At 45.0% G+C, this 17755-nt stretch overlaps 1 protein-coding gene across 1 annotated transcript in view; it reads left to right on the forward strand.

The window, feature by feature from the left end:
- The window catches only part of LOC124554743 (src substrate cortactin-like), a 160503-nt gene that overhangs the window by 106108 nt on the left and 36640 nt on the right, over positions 1–17755 (forward strand). The window contains exons 7-9 of the mRNA XM_047128390.1: positions 7531–7652; positions 11295–11409; positions 13965–14122. Coding sequence (XP_046984346.1) covers positions 7531–7652; positions 11295–11409; positions 13965–14122 — 395 coding nt within the window. The remainder of the gene's footprint in view (positions 1–7530; positions 7653–11294; positions 11410–13964; positions 14123–17755) is intronic.

The raw sequence follows: 17755 nt of genomic DNA on the forward strand, positions 1-17755 counted from the left end.
GGTGCAAGTCTCAAGTGGAGCAACCATCTTTATACTTCCACCTCGGCCCATTTTTTTTATTATGATTTCTAAAGAAACTGCCACATTGCAGGATAATAGCACAATATTTTCAAGATTCATTACAAATGTGGCATATGTTTTTAGATTTTTGTAATGTAATTGGCATGTCTCTTTGAATAATTCCTGACTGTGTACAAATATTTCTGTGACTTTCTACCATGAGGAGAATAAATATTTGGCTTGGCTGTCATTATTGCTGTTGTCAGCCTTCATTACATAACCACTATGATCATAATAATAATATTTCCTAGTACACTAGTGACCAGTAAATGGCATGCATATTAATCTTAAGAGTAGTGTATCCAATTTTATAAGGCGAGAAGGTGGTTGGGGCATTGCACCTCCCATTGTATCATGTCCATTATACTTGAATTATTGTATCTTTTGATATTTATGGCTTAAAATTAATTCAATCCATATGTTAGTATGAAATATGTTGTCATAATAAGTGAACAACACATACAGTTACTTTTATTATATTTATTCAGTTCATGATCAACATTGTCACACCCCTGCAGGTCCGGGGGTTAGAAACGGCCCGAGGTGTTCCTGCCTGTCGTTCGTGGCAACTAAAAGGAGTTTCACACATATCGGCCTTTATGTGATGGTCCCCTGTAGGGTTTGACCTCCATTCTTCAAAATTTTTCCAAAGAATGAGCCAATTGTGGAAGGGCACCTTACAAGGTGCATCGTGTCCATCGTGCAGTGAGATCTTTAGCCCACATTCTTGTCGTCGCGTTGCAGTCCTGTCCACTCTCCATCTCTTGGGCGAGAACACCTTCCTGGGTGCGTTTTCCACCATGCACTATGCAGTGTCGATTTCTGTGTCGATGATGACCATGGACTTCTTTGCACCTGATATCCAGCACGGTAGCCAGTCCGTTGTGATGGGGCCGCCATGTACCCTGTTGGTTGTAGCCCCCTGACCACACAGGGATCGGTCTGCTGATGCCTGCACCATTAACTCCCCATGTATGCCAAGGGGTAGATGCCCATCCCCCAGGGGCATCGGGACTCCCGGCAATGGCCATCCTGCCAGGTGGCCTTTGCTGCAGCTGGGTGGCGCCCATGGGGAGGGCCCCTGGTTGGAGTGGGTGGCAACAGGGCAGATGATACGTGATGAAGCGTAGTCCATCATCTCTTGCTGGTGGTGAAACATCAGCAGCCTCTAAGCGATCACGAGCTCAATTCAACGCACAGAAGTACGACCCCAAATCGTTCCCCTCCCTGGCCACACCATGGGAGGAACGTCAGGCTAAGGATGGCAGCTGATCTTACTCACCCTGTTACCTAGTATGGGTGGGGAATCTTTCATGATGATGAAGCCTCAGTTTTTTGTTGAGCATTTAGAGGACAAGTTCGGGGAGGTGGAGGGCTTGTCCAAAATGAGATCTGGGTCAGTCTTGATCAAAAGAGCATCCTCTGCCCAGTCACGGGAGTTACTCGCTTGTTACAAGCTGGGGGATGTTTCTGTAACCATCATGCCCCAGAAGAGCTTAAATATGGTCCAGTGTATCATATTTTACAGAGACCTTCTTTTGCAGTCCGATGATGAGCTGCGCACCAATTTAGAGGGGCGTGGTGTACATCACGTCCAGTGTGTCCACCGGGGTCCGAAGGTTAATCAGGTTGCCACTGGTGCCTTCATCTTGGCCTTTGAGGGTGATGCATTACCCAAGAAGGTCAAGGTGATGGTCTACTGATGTGATGTAAAGCCCTATATCCCTCCCCCGATGCGGTGCTTTAAGTGCTGGAAGTTCAGCCATATGTCTTCCCGCTGTACTTCCAGCGTCACATGCCGAGATTATGGATGCCCGTCACATCCCAATACTCCATGTGCCCCGCCTGCCATCTGTGTCAACTGCGGAGAGTACCATTCGCCTTGCTTGTCTGACTGCAGGATTCTCCAGAAAGAAAGGAAAATCATGGAGTACAAGACCCTGGACTGACTGACCTACACTGAGTAGCCTGCATCCTGTGCATATGACATCATCTTATGCTGCTGCTACAACAGTTCTGGCACCATCAGCTCCGCCAACCCAGGTCACCTCTCAGAGCCGGAAGACTACACCTGCCCCCTTGGTGGTGGTGGTGGTGGTGGGGGGGGGGGGGGGTGCATTTCCCTCCCTGTTGCTCTGGCACCACCTACTTCGGGAGCAACAACCCCCCCCCCCCCCCCAACCATTAGGGACGTTTGTCCCCACTTCTAAGCTGGAGAAGCGTAAGTCTTCTTCAGCTTCTCTCTCTAGGAAAGGGTCCCTTGGGTCACTCCTTTCCCAGGTTTCTGCTAGTGGGAAAGACGACACCCACCAGTGGCTGAAGAGCCCAAAAGCAGCTGGTCGTAGGGCTTCACACTCATCCTAAGACCCGGATACTGAGCCAGTGAAGTCCTCCCAGCCAGGGAAACCCAAGGAATAGCGAGAGAAAGCCAAAAGAAAACCTCTAAGGCCAAGAAAATTGTGGTGGCACCCACACCACTTCTACCTACAAGCTCTGGGGCTGAGGATCGGGTGGAGGTTTTGGCATCCGCTGAGGACCTAGATCTCACCAGACCCTCAGACACAATGGCTATATACTGCTCAGACAATAAATTGGTGGCAGCAGGTGACTCTGAGGCGTAAACTTCCACATTGAAGCTTCCATGCCTTCCCAGTCTCACGATGTCATCATCCAGTGGAATTGTGGTGGTTTTTTCCACTGCCTGGCTGAGCTACAGCAACTGATAAGCTTTACACCTGCTATCTGCATTGCCCTTCAGGAAACCTGGTTCCCAGCAATGCAGACCCCTGCCCTCTGCGGCTATAAGGAATATTACAGGAACCGTAGCAACTATAATCAAGTGTCAGGTGGAGTTTGCGTTTATGTCTTAAACTCTGTCTGTAGTGAACATGTGCCCCTTCAAACCCCTCTTGAAGCTGTGGCTGTCAGAATAAGGACGATGAAGGAAATAACTGTGTGCACTGTGTACCTTCCTCCAGATGGTGCAGTACCCCTGAATGTATTAGCTGCACTGATTGATCAACTCCATAAACCTTTCCTACTTCTGGGACATTTTAATCCCCATAACCCTTTGTGGGGTGGTAGCATGCTTACTGGCCGAGGCAGAGTTGTCGAAACTTTACTGTCGTAATTCAACCTCAACCTCTGCCTCTTAAATACTGGGGCCGCCACACATTTCAGTGTGGCTCATGGTAGTTACTCAGCCATTGATTTATCGATTTGCAGCCCAGGACTTCTCCCATCTATCCACTGGAGAGCACATGACGACCTGTGTAATAGTGACCACTTCCCCATCTTCCTATCACTGCCCCTGTGTCAGGCACACGGACGCATGCCCAGATGGGCTTTGAACAAGGTGGACTGGGGAACTTTCACCTCTGCTGTCACTGCTGAATCTCCCCCACACGGTAACATCAATGTGATGCTTGAGCAGGTGACTAGCACAATTGTTTCTGCAGCAGAAAACGTCATCCCTCGCTCTTTAGGGTGCCCGAGGCGTAAGGCAGTCCCTTGGCGGTTGCCGGAAGTTGCTGAAGCAATTGAGGAGCATCGGCGAGCTCTACAACGGCATAAATGGCACCCCTTCCTGGAGCACCTCAAAGCCTTTAAACGGCTCTGTCCTCGTGTTCGCTACCATATCAAACAACAGAAGAAGGAGTGTTGGGGGAGATACGTCTCCACCATTGGGTGCCACATGTCACCTTCCCAAGTCTGAGCATAGATCAAATGCCTTTTTGGATACCAGGCCCCAACAGCTGTCCCCGGTGTTACCATAAATGGCGAGTTATGTACCAATGCATACGCGATTGCCGAGCACTTTGCTTGAGCCTCTGCATCAGAGAATTACCCCCCAGTCTTCCACACACCCAAACGGTGGCTGGAAGGGAATGTCCTCTCATTCACTACACACTGCAGTGAATCCTATAACACCCCATTTACAGAGTGGGAGCTCCTCGGTGCCATTGCACATTGCCCCGACACAGCTCCTGGGACTGATCGCATCCACAGCCAGATGATTAAACATCTCTCATCTGACTACATCTTCTTGTCATCTTCAACCAGATCTGGTGCAATGGCATCTTTCCATCGCAATGGCGGGAGAGCACCATTATTCTGGTGCTCAAACCCGGTAAAAATCTGCTTGATGTGGATAGCTATTGGCCCATCAGCCTCACTAATGTTCTTTGTAAGCTGCTGGAACGTATGGTATGTCGGCTGTAGGGTTGGGTCCTGGAGTCACATGGCTTGCTGGCTCCATGTCAGGGCGGCTCTACCAATGATAATCTTGTGTCCATCAAGTCTGCCATCCGAACAGCCTTTTCCAGACAGCAACACCTGATTGCTGTCTTTTTTGACTTACGTAAAGCATATAACATGACTTGGCGACATCATATCCTTGTCACATTGTATGAGTGTATCCAAAACATCCTGTCACTCCATACTTTCCATGTCCAAGTTGGTGACTCCCATAGTTCCATCCACATCTAGAAGAATGGAGTCCCCTAGGGCTCTGTATTGAGTGTCTCTCTATTTTTAGTGGCCATTAATGGTCTAGCAGCAGCTGTCGGGCCCTCCGTCTCACCTTCTCTGTGTGCAGATGACTTCTACATTTCTTACTGCTGCTCCAGTACTGTTGTTGCTGAGCTGCGCCTCCAGGGAGCCATCCACAAGGCACAGTCATGGGCTCTAGCCATGGTTTCCAGTTTTCAGCCAAAATGTTGTGTGTCTTGCACTTCTGTCAGCGTCGTACCGTTCATCCCGAACCCGCTCTTTACCTTAGTGACGATCCACTCACTGTAGTGGAGACATATCAGTTCCTAGGACTGGTTTTCGATGCTTGATTGACTTCGCTCCCTCACCTTCATCAGCCTAAACAGAAGTGGTGGCAGCACCTCAATGCCCTCTGTTGCCTGAGCAACACTATTTAATTGGGGTGCAGATCGCTCTACGCTGCTGCAGCTCTACAGAGCCCTTGTCCAATCCCAAATTGACCATGGAAGTGTGGTTTATGGTTCGGCAGTGCCCTCAGCATTGCATTTACTCGACCCTGTGCACCACTGCGGGGTTCAATTAGCGACAGGAGCTTTTAGGACGAGTCCGGTGACCCGCGTACTGGTGGAGGCTGGTGTCCCTCCACTGAAGATCAGACTGCTCGCCAGTTACACAGCACACATTCATAGTTCCCCTGAACATCCGAATTACCGTCTCCTTTTCCCGCCCACGGCAGTCTATCCCCCGCATCGGGGCTAACGATTGCGTTTCACATGCAGTCCCTTCTCTCCAAACTGGAGTCCTTCCCTTTACCACCTCTACTTGCGGTCTGTTTACGTATGCCTCCATGGTGTACGTCTCAGCCACAGCCTCGTCTGGACCTTTTGCATGGCCCTAAGGACTCTGTTAACCCTGCCGCTCTCTGCTGTCACTTCCTCTCAATTCTTGATGTGTTACGGGGCTCTGAAGTGGTTTACACCGATGGCTCAATGATTGATGGTCATGTAGGCTTCACATATGTTTATTGGTGACATATTGAGCAGCACTCCTTGCCAGTTGGCTGCAGTGTTTTCACTGCAGAGCTGGTGGCCATATCTCGTGCTCTTGAGTACATCCGCTCATGCCCTGGCGAGTCATTTCTCCTGTGTACTGACTCATTGAGCAGCCTACAAGCTATCGACTAGTGTTACCCTCACTACCCTCTGGTAGCGTCCATTCAGGAGTCCATCTATGCCCTGGAAAAGTCCCTCCATTCCGCGGTGTTTGTGTGGACCCCAGGACAGTTCGGAGTCCCCGGCAACGAACTTGCTGACAGGCTGGCCAAACAGGCGACGCGGAAACCACATTCTGGAGATAGGCATCTCCGAAGCTGACCTGCGTTCTGTCTTACACCGCAGGGTTTTCCGGATTTGGGATGCGGACTGGCATAACAGCACGCTCGACAAACAGCGTGTCATTAAGGAGACAGTGAATGTGTGGAAGTCTTCCACGCAGGCCTCTCGCAGGGAACCAGTTGTCCTCTGCCGGCCCCGCATTAGCCTTACGTGGCTAACGCACGGTTACCAACTCAGTCACGAGGACCCGCTTCAGTGTTGCTCTGGCTCCCAAATGACAGTCGTCCATCTCTTGCCGGACTGCCCACTTTTAGCCGCTCTGCGGCAGACTTTTAACTTTCCCAGCACCCTGACTTCGGTGTTGGGCAACAGTGCCTCCACAGCAGCTTTAGTTTTACGTTTTATCCATGAGAGTGAGTTTTATACTTCTATGCAGGTTTTAGCGCATGTCCTTTGTCCCTCTGTGGCCTCCACCCCAGTACTTTTAGGGTGGAGGTTTTAATGTGTTGAGAGTGGCTGGCTTCCCCTTTTTATTCTGGTGGTTGGCCAGCCACTGTAATCTGCTTTCTTGTTTTACTCTCTTCTGTTTCTAGTGCCTTTCTGCTGTTTTCTTGTCCTCTTTCGTTCCTTTTAGTGTTCGTTACCTTCTCTTCGTTCTTGTGGCTTTTCCTTTTTTTCGTTTTGTGTTACATGTTTCATCCATTTTATTCTGACACTTGTGGCCTCGTTTTTTCTGAACAAGGGACCGATGACCACGTAGTTTGGTCCTTTCTCCCACCTTTAAACCAACCGATCGACATTGTCATATATTTTCTAGCAGGGCTGCCATTATTTGTGACTATATGTGTTAACGACATACTGAATTTAGAAGTAATATCAAAATCAACTCTTTCATGAAATTTCACTGTGATTGTCACACTTTTTGCCGGTGTGGAAAATTCTAGTATGAGTCACAAATGACGGCAGTCGAGTTTAGATTCATTTTGTACACTTGACGTCACACATTCTGAGTCAGCCGGTGAACATTTGGTAGTGTTCTGAGCACTTGGCTCTGAACGCTGTAGCCAGAACGAGTGTTAGCCGTGAGTGTAGTGAGTTAATTAGTGAATTTTTATTCCTTTTGTTGCTAGTTGTCACGGCTGAGAATGGTGGTAAGCGACAAATACTATATAAGCAAACGACAGACATAAATGCACGCTACACACTTTCTTCAAGTACAAAGCCCCTCTACACACGTACTGGATTTGGCAACATTGCAGTCCCTGTCCGAACCTCAAACTTCGCGGACCACAGTCGGTTGTGTATCGGACTATAGTGCGTGTCGCTCACTGGCAACTTGTTGTTTAAAGAGCAACGTGTAGTGAGGGGCCGGTATCTTTGGCGTATACTGTGCCAGGCTGCATCTTCCTTTGAAAGTCCCTAACCTTTCGTCATTTGAGACAAAAGTACCTGCACTACTTGAAACACAACAGCAATTGCTCCCTTCATTGTTTAATTTGATTATGAAGTAAGTGCAGGAAGCTCATGCTTTATCCTACTCTTTTCATTTTGGAATATTCAGAGACTAATTTACCATGATGCTTTGATACTTGCAAAACACTAAACTGTGATTTGTGACAGGTTATTTTGATTCTGATTTTTCTAGATTATGCTGTTGGTTTTGGTGGAAAATTTGGAGTCCAAGCTGACAGGCAAGATAAGTCAGCAGTTGGTTGGGATCATCATGAAAATCTTCATCAACATGAAAGTCAAACGGATCATAAACAGGTAAATTCCTTAACTGGTTGTCACAAACTGCCTAACGTAAACTTTGATAGACTGGAAATCCGATCACTTTTTCACAGCCGTGTTGTGTATTCGCGTAGAAACTCACTCAGAGCCCAGTAGGTTTCCATTTTCCTGGCATTGCAAAGATGCAATGTAAGCCACATAAAATGGCTTTCACACTAAATTAGTCTCATTGTGTACCCTTATTCTTTTTAGCTGACTTCAGTAAGAACTGAGCCGAGTCCTATATACAGTTGTCAGTCTGGTGCAACTGTCAAACTCCAATTGGTAGAGTCTACGTGCACTCCAATAAATATAGTGTATTGTCTTTCTACACGATTCAGTTTATATCTTTTCTTTCTATATAGCATATAAATCATTTTGATAATCAGAAATTTCACTAATCCTTCATTATTCGATGAAAATCACATATTCTTTCGTAAGAACAAGACTTGTACAATCTGTGGCACTGTCTGGTTGCAATGTAATTGCTGAGGAAAGATCGTGATATTTATATGAAAGATGTTTGTCTCAGTTTAGCTAAGTTTAGTTAGTAACATGTTTCGTGGATCACCCAGATAGATCATAATGATGTGGAACGAATCGTTATACGTTCACGTCGCAAATTAATTTGTACGTATGGTTACATTCTGAACATTTCTATTTCTTTTTTATTTATTCATTCTTCCATTGCACAAAAATTAAACTGAGAATAGGAATGTAGTGAAAACAAATTGATACACTCTGCACACGAGTTGAATGTAAAGTCAGGTCTGTGGACTTTTTCTGTGGTTCGGGCATTTCTTCTTGCGACCAGTTTGATTAGGATTTTTAACAGATTTTCTTTGAATTTACAGTTAACTATAGTATCATTTCTTTGTCATATTTACGTATCCCCTCCATATCGTAGACGTTATGAGCAAAACTTGTTTATTCTTTGGAAGCACTGTTTAGTAATATGTTGTTTATTAGATACAGAGAACATTAAGAAACTTGTTACAAGCCGCCGCACTCAATTATATCTCTTTTTGACAGATACTGAACAGGTTTTCTTTGAAGTATGTAAGCAAAATACATATGTTTTCTGACGTATTTACCTGTGTGGTGTGGTAGGTAGAGCGCTAAACTCCAGCCCTGGATGCCCTGGGTTCCACCATGAATAGGAACAGGGATTTTTCCTCATTCCAGACCCTCCATGATGGGCCCACATCCATGTAGGCTGCTATCAAATGAGTACCAGGGGTAAAAGGTGGACAGGACAGTGCCCCCTCCCTACCCCCTCCCACCCATGCTGCGGGGGAGGGGGGGGGGGGCTGAAATCAGAGATGTGCTTCTTGCCCTAATGTGGCTGCTCTGAAAACAAAACCTCCAAAAATGTATTTAAATTTTTGCTTTTTCTCATTTACAATTTTATACAATAGGTACAAATGCATATAGATTTTTTTTGGGCCCAGTATAGATGTTTTCAAATAAAGCATTATCTGCTTTCACTTCATGTACAATATCCATCCAAAAAGTTCCAAGACAGATTTTATTCCTGATGCCTAATTGACGTCACCACGGTAGCTGTGGTGGCAGCTTGAGCTAGCAGCTGTAAGCAAGAGATGTGCTTTTGACTGGTCGGTTGTGAGCAGGAAGTGTTAAGTAGTGGATGTGTGGCTGTAGCGAGTCGACTTTGTTGTTTCACAAATCACAGTGGCGCGACAAGCAGTGATTTGATTACGTGTTTTACTTGTTACTACAGCCATGGAGACATTTGAGTCAATGAAAAATACTTATGGCAATAATTGTTTAAGTTGTGCACGAGTGTTTGAGTGGCTTAAACATTTTAAAGGAAGATAGGTGTCACTCAAGAATAAAGGGAGCTCAGGGTGTCCCACCTCAAATTCATCTGACTGAAATATTGAGAAATTCATGATCTTTTGCAAACTGACCATCATCTCTCATGCAGAGCTATCACTGAAGAACCGAACATCTCTAAATCAAATGCTCAACACATTCTGCACAATGTTTTGAAGAAGAGAAAAGTCTGTGCAAAGTTTGTCCCACACAGCTTGTCTCCTAAACAAAAAGGCCGATACATGGGAGCTTGCCACATATTGATTGAAATGCAAAACATGGACAATTTTGTTGTGGAAAAAAATCATCGCAATTGATGAGACTTGAGGTTATCAATACAAACCTACCACAAAGAATAAAGTGCAGAATGTGCCTTTGATGGATTGCCAAGACCAAAGAAGGTGGGAATGACAGAATAAAAAGTGAAGACAATGCTCATTGTCTTTTTTGGTTTTCATGGCATTATCGACAGGGAGTTTTTCCACTGGCACCACTGAAAATTCCCAGTATTATTTGGTATCGGGAATCTGTTGTGCAACAGTGGAAGGGAGGGGTTTCTTTGTACTGCATGAGACAATACATCCAATCACATGGCTGCAGTTGTAGTGCAGTTCCTAATGAAAAAACAAGTGCTAGTCTCAATCATGCTTCATACATGGCTGGTTTGGCACTGAGTGACTTTTCTTATACCCAAAAATAAAATTAACATGAAGGTTGAACACTTTGATAACATAATCCATATTCAGGCCAACATGGCGTGCAAGTTTAACATCATCCTGAAGGATGGCTTTCCTGACAGCTTCACATGGTTGTATGAACATACTGTGTGTTGTACTATTGTGTGGGGAGGCTATGTAGAATACCTACAGCATTAAAACAACAATCTTAAATTTTCTCTGATTTTTTATTAATCCAGTCTCACAACTTATTGGACTGCTGCTGTACACCTAACATCTTTAAAGGAAGTTTCTCTCCCAGTTTGTCTCAATCTGCCACATTACTCAGTATGATTTTCAGGATAAATATGTGAGAGCTATGCTCTCAAACCATATTTAAATAAAAATTTATTATTTCATTTAAATTTGTCTTTTGTATTCCATGAAGTTGATTACTTCGTAACTATAGTCATTGCTTTGTGACTTAAATTTGTCATATTTGGAATTTCATGCTGTATCCATGAATCCATGGAAGCAGCTAGTGGTTCCCACAGAACATAAATGAAATGAGATTGAGAACTGGGTTGAGCCAGGAGGGATGCTTGGATAGCCTAATGATTCAGCAGCTACTTGTGAAAATTAGGACCTTCAAATTCTTGTTCTGCTCATGGCCCAAATTTTCTATTGTCACTTCAGATGAATGTCTGTATAGTTACTATGATATTAATGGTAGTCACAGAATATGTCTGGTTCTGTGTTTAATATATATAAATAGTTTGTGCTATTGTTGGCACATTTCAAAAGTTTCTATAGTGAATTACAATTTCACTTGTGAATTATTAAACCTATAAACAAATTTGAAAGCATTCTCACAAGAAAGTGAAATAAAGAAGCAGAACTTTAATATTTTTATGCAAATATTCTCAAACTATATCAGTTATGTCCAAATGAAACTAAATAACACCTCTAACTATGTATACCACAGAGGTATATTATCATGTATGTTTCAAGATGGTATTATGCTTGCAAGTCTTAGCCACTCTTTTCTCCAGGCACCAGCCAAATAGTTATTCCAGACATTAGTTCTTTTGTTTATTTTTTTTATCAGTGTTAGAAATACATATGAAATATTACTTTAATGTTTCAGGGATTTGGTGGAAAATTTGGACTCCAGACAGACCGAGTTGATAAATCAGCACATGATTTCAATGCAAAACCAGAAAAAGTAGGAACAAATTATGAAAAAGTGAAACCAGATGTTGGTGAGTCATTTATTATTATTATTATTATTATTATTATTATTATTATTATTATTAAGCATTAGTGCTGTACTTTATCACACTTTAGTTGTACTTCAGTACTTTGGTTTTACTTCAGACTACACCTGTAAGACATGCAGGTTTTGTTTTAGAAGTGTACTGCTCTTCCATCTTATGTAAACATTGGAGAATAGTGACTAAATCTTGCATGGTATTAGAGTGACATACAGCTGTGTGGATGGGTGGTGAAGAGATGCACACTCGCAAGTGGGAGTTTTCTTATTGATGCACCAGCCACTTGCATCATTCTATTGATTCTATCTGTTGTGGGTGCTTCAGCATATTTGTTGAATATTTTGTGTTGATTTTCTTGTTAGTACACATATTGTACCAACTGGTTCAGCATTATGGTTTTACTTATGGATGTGATAGAGGAAACATTACAAATAACACATGCGTAAGCAAGGCAGTTATAGTTACCTTAAGTCAGTTACTCAGGAGAATGTCAGGAATGAAACTGAATGTGCCCAAGTGCTGGCAGTTGCCAGGAGAAACAGTTGGGGAATGTGTTGTGACAAAGAGCAAACAGGGACCACCACAAAGTATTCTTTCTCTCTATACAAAATGCATCACTCACTCCAAGCCAGTCTGTCTGATGCTGTTAAAGAAGGGCTATGTGCAAGTCATGTGGTTACAGCTTACTTAAAAATCTGTAAGTGTCAGCTTACAGTGTAGTACATCATGTTGACTTAATGATTATAAATCATTGTTGGCTATCTCTCTACATATTCGTGGAGGTATGTACCATCTATGCAACTAAATGAAGGCAGTTTGTCTATAGCCATTTGCAATTTGCTTCTTTTATTTGGGAAGAATTATCAGTGGCCTGAAATACATGTTTCCTTTTATACATACAATAAACATGTTATGTGGTAGACTTCCTTCCTAATCCTTCCCTAGTCTGATGGGACTAGTGACCTCGCTGTTTGGTCCCCCCCCCCCCCCCCCCCCCCACCCAAATCAACCAACAGAATAAAAGGATTGTGCCACAAGGAAGCCTGTGAACTTAGATTTGAAAAATTAGGAGTTTGTCATTTAAAATTTTCTGTTCTACTGCAACCTTATCAAAAACAAAACATGCAAAATACAGCATTTTTTTAAATAAGTCCTTTTTATTAACTGCATATCCTGCGATTGGGTGTATGTACAGGTATCTTCTTCTTCATAACATGCAGTCTTCCAGCAGCAGAGGTTGGTTATACACATAGCTAGCTCTGATACTGACAGTGCAGAATGGAAAGCTTCTTGTAATGTGCAACTATGTCATCTTTTGAGCGTCTTTCAGCCATGAGTTTTTCTTTCTTATGATGGACCTTTTGCCATTTATGTTCCCTTCAGTAATAAGTTGTAATAATCGATCTCTCTTGCCTCTCATTATATGTCCCAATCATTGTCTCTTTCTTTGTTTTATTATATGTTGCAGTTTTTTTTTTTTTGCCCAATGAAGAACATGCAAGAGGCAATAATACAAATAAATTTCAAAAATCTCAAATCATTTTTCAATGTTCAGATCAATGGTCCAACTTTCATGCCCGTAAAGGAAAATAGATAATATGAACACTGAATCATTTTTGTTCTTTGTGTAGACTAAAGTCTGGTCTCATGAAGAATTTTCTCACATCGACAAATTGTTTTCTGGCATATCAGAGTTAAATTACGGAAATAAGGAAGTCTTGAAATGAAGTAAGACACTGATCATGGTGCACCTAAACAATGAAAGAATTCCTAGATGACACTTTATTTATCAACATCAGCTATACATTAACCATTTTGACAGACTCATCATCAGATTGCAGAAGAAAGAAGTAAGACGTACTGAATATTGTCAAATTTTATAAAATGTACAAGCTAGGCAGCTGGAACTTTTGTTGCTGCATGTTTTATAGATATGCTGCACATTTCTATATTTTAATTTGAAACTTTCATTCTTTTGTGAATGTGAATAGAAAAAAGACCCAGCAGTCTGCATTCATTGATGAATTCTAAACAAAGTTAAAAGACATACATTTATTTTATGTGACAGATTTATCCAAGTTAACAAAGTCTGGAGACACACATGTAGCATTTGAGTTAAGAAAGATAGTAATATAATTTATTCCATTCTGCAGCTCCCAGACAGTATGTTATCCCATTCAGTCATGGGTAAGTTGTTAGGATTGTTAGTTCAGGAGTCAAATAAGAAAGCTTTTCATAAAATTTTTACTGTTTCTAAAGTACCTACCACTGATAGAAAATTCGGTTGTGTGAATACACATACCTCATTTCTGTATTTGCAGGTTGATGGTCTTCTGTTGATAATAATTCTTGAGACACAGTCACATTAATATTTGTAATTATGTAGAATTTTTGTTTACGTCCAGAAAATTCTTTGCAATTTGTTGACTGTAACAACATATTGGAGTAATCACTTCAAAAGAATATTGCTTACCTGATAAAGTTAATAATCAATAAAACTTCTTTAGAAGCATTTTATTTGCTATTTATTCTGCACTGTGCAGGATCTCTCAGGCCATCCAACATACGTGAGAAGTTCGAAAACATGGCGAAAATTGAAGAACCAAAGCAAAATATTGAAGCAGAGCCCTGGAGTCCTAGTAACCAAATAGTGAAAACTGAAGACCATATTAGAAGAGAAGCAGAGATTTTGAAAACACAGGTGAGAAATTGTGCAGAATTGAATATTGAACATTACTTTTTGGATACCTAATAATTCATTTGTATCTGTATTGTGCCAGTTGTGGACACACTATGTCTGATTGCATTTTGGCAGGTGGACAAGGGTGGGGTGAGTAAGGAGGGGGGGAGAGGTGGGGACAGGGAGAGAGGTTGTTGTTGTGGCGTAACAAGCTAGCTACGCCACACTGAGAAGGGAGCCGAAAGGCACGCGTACACACACGCCGACTGGCGTCAAGTCTGGAGCAGGATACGTTATGACTGCTATAAAGAAAATACGTAGCTTTGGAATATACTTAACTTTTAATCACTCCTTGTGATACATTCTCTTGATAATACAAATAAGACTATCTTCAGATACGGTTAATGGCGCCTTGCTAGGTCGTAGCCATGGACTTAGCTGAAGGCTATTCTAACTGTCTCTCGGCAAATGAGAGAAAGGCTTCGTCAGTATAGTCGCTAGCAAAGTCGTCGTACAACTGGGGCGAGAGCTAGTCCGTATCTCGAGACCTGCCTTGTGGTGGCGCTCGGTCTGCGATCACACAGTGGCGACACGCGGGTCCGACATGTACTAAATGGACCGCGGCCGATTTAAGCTACCACCTAGCAAGTGTGGTGTCTGGCGGTGACACCACATTCCTCCCCCGCAAATCGGCGAACGGTCGTGTTATAAGGCTTCCGCCCGCCGTGGGGAGGACCCCATGTTGACGTATGCGATGAGGTGGGGAGCCTAAAAACAGGCGAGGCTGTGCCACCCGCACCCGGCCATTCGGTCCGAGGGGAGCTAGGAAACGCCTGAAAACCTAGTACAGGGTGCACGTCAACATGCGGTGTGTGTGCCCGTAAAGAGACAGGAGGGGCCGAAGGGTCGACCTCCATTGCGTCGGGGTACCCGACGCGCGATGACGTCATGTGGTCCGGAGCGGGCAAGAGTTCCATGGCGGAGGACAGCTGGTCCCGGGAAGCGATCGGCGGCGCGTGACCCAGGGAGGCGCGTGGCGGCTGCAGCGAAGCGTCCACTGCGGGCGGCCATGGGGCAAAATGGAAGGCATCGTCGGTAACACCTGGGGATGAGGCGAGCCAGTAGATGGGTCCCCAGGGCGCTGACCGGACGGCACCGTCGCTGAAAGCAGACGGGGAGCGGCAGAACCCGTGCGACGACAGAGGCGCAGCTGATTGAGATGCCGACGCACCTCACCAGAGGCCCCCAAAACCAAATACATCGCGCGGCCGAGGCAGCGAAGAATGCGCCCTGCGAGCCAACGCCGTGAACCTCGATAGTTGCGATAGAATACAACGTCGCCTGGAGCAAAAGCAGGAGTCCGCCGCTGCACAGGAACCTGATGCGGCGGATGCAGCAAAGACATCAAGGTTCGATGAGGACGACCGTGGAGCAACTCAGCCGGCGAGCGACCATCTCGGGGCTAAGAGCGATACGAAGACAAAAAGAGCAACAACGCGTCCTCCCGAGAATGCGATTCTTTCAACTTCAACATCTGTGACTTGAAAGTCCGGACCAATCGTTCAGCGGCACCGTTTGACTGAGACGAAAACAGCGCGGATGTCAGATGTTGAATACCATTGGCCTGGCAGAATGACTGAAATTCTGCGGACATGAATTGTGGGTCATTGTCGGAAACAATAGTCTGCGGAAGACCTTCAATGCAAAAGATAGCAGACAACGCTTGGATGGTGGCAGAGGACGTCGTGGAAGACATCCGGACAACAAAAGGAAAATTACTGAAAGCATCTACCAGAACCAACCATCGAGCATTCCAGAATGGACCAGCAAAATCTATGTGCAAGCGTTGCCAAGGGGAAATGGCTTTTGGCCATGCAAAGACTTTCCGCGGCGGTGCGGATTGTTGTTCGGCACACGCCATGCAAGAAGAACACATATTCGTAATCGCAGCATCGATTCCGAACCAAGTACAGTGCTGACAAGCAAGTTGTTTCGTTTGCACTATACCCCAATGTCCTTGGTGAAGAAGCCGTAAAACAGAGGACTGTAACGAACGTGGGACACGACTCTGGACTGATCATTATCAGAACGCAACAACAAAACACCACGTCGCACAAAAAGTCTCTCCTTGTGAGCAAAAAATCGGCGAACCAACGGATCCTTGATCCGAGACTTTGACAAAGGCCATTGCGTAGCAACAAAACGCAAAACGGTAGCAAGGACAGGGTCAGCAGCTGTGGCTGTAGCTACACGACGAAAATCAATCGGAAACGATTCGACCACTTCACCGGTTTCCGAATCAACGAACATGCAAGCAAGTTCGGAGGAATCGAATGCTTTATCCTCAGCAACAGGCAAACGGGACAACGCATCGGCGTTTCCGTGCTTAGCAGTGGACCGATACAAGATATCGTAGCGGTACTGCGAGAGGAAAATAGACCAGCGAATGAATTTCTGCGCTGTACGCGGAGGTACAGGCTTGTGCGGATGAAAAAGCGACGTCAAAGGTTTGTGGTCTGTGATGATAGTAAAGTGACGACCATACAAGAAATCATGGAACTTAGTAACACCAAACACGAGAGCCAAAGCTTCTTTCTCTATCTGTGAATAATTTCTTTGCGCAGATGAGAGCAATTTGGACGCAAAGGCAATAGGGCGATCATGCGACCCATCTTTGTGCGCAAGCACAGCACCGATCCCGAAATCCGTTGCATCTACCATCAACAAAAGGGGTTTCTGGGGATCGAATGGCGTAAGGCAAGTATTAGAAAGCAACGCCGATTTCAACTGGCGAAAGGCGCGTTCGCATGCCGTCGACCAGACGAACGGAACACCTGTACGGCGTAAGCGATGAAGTGGAGCTGAAATGGAAGAGGCATTGCGCACATTCACTCACACCTTGTGATGCTAAATCGTGTAATGTTCCTGCGACCGCATCACGCAATGCGTGGGGAACATTGCGCGCTCTGAAAAATTGCGGTTGCGCGTTGACTTTCAGTGCCAAATGTGCTTCATAGTTCGTAGCGCAACCAAGGCCCGGTGCACCCCCCCCTGCGGGTTCGGGGGTTCGAATAGGCCCGCGGTATTCCTGCCTGTCGTAAGAGGCGACTAAAAGGAGTCTCAAACGTTTCGGCCTTCTGTGATGGTCCCCTCTTGGGTTTGACCTCCTTTTTTCTTCCAAATTTCCGTCGTCAGTGCGTGCCATTTGGGGAAGGACACCTTACGTGGTGTTTTTGTATTGGTCCATCATGCTCCACCATCTTGCATGTTACCTATTGTCGTGTGGGGGGGACTACGCCCAATATCTTCTGGGTTGTCTCCTTCTCGCCTTGTGCGCACTCTTATTCTTAGCGCCTACGACAACTGTGGACCCTTTAAACACCTAAAATCCAGCACGGTAGCCAGTCCGTTGTGGTGGGGTCGTCATGTACCCTCTTGGTGGTAGCCCCCTGACCACGCAGGGATCGCACTACAGATGCCAGAGCTGTTTCCTCCCCATGCATGCCAAGGAGTATGTGCCCATCTTGTCTGGGGCACGGGGACTCCGGGCAACGGGATATCGGCCAGGTACCCGTTGCTTTGGCTGGGTGGCGCCCTTGGGGAGAGCCCTCGTTCGGAGTAGGTGGCATCTGGGCGGATGTGGCGCAATGAAGC

This window comes from Schistocerca americana, chromosome X, assembly GCF_021461395.2.
Source record: "Schistocerca americana isolate TAMUIC-IGC-003095 chromosome X, iqSchAmer2.1, whole genome shotgun sequence".
NCBI classification, from domain to species: Eukaryota; Metazoa; Arthropoda; class Insecta; order Orthoptera; family Acrididae; genus Schistocerca; species Schistocerca americana.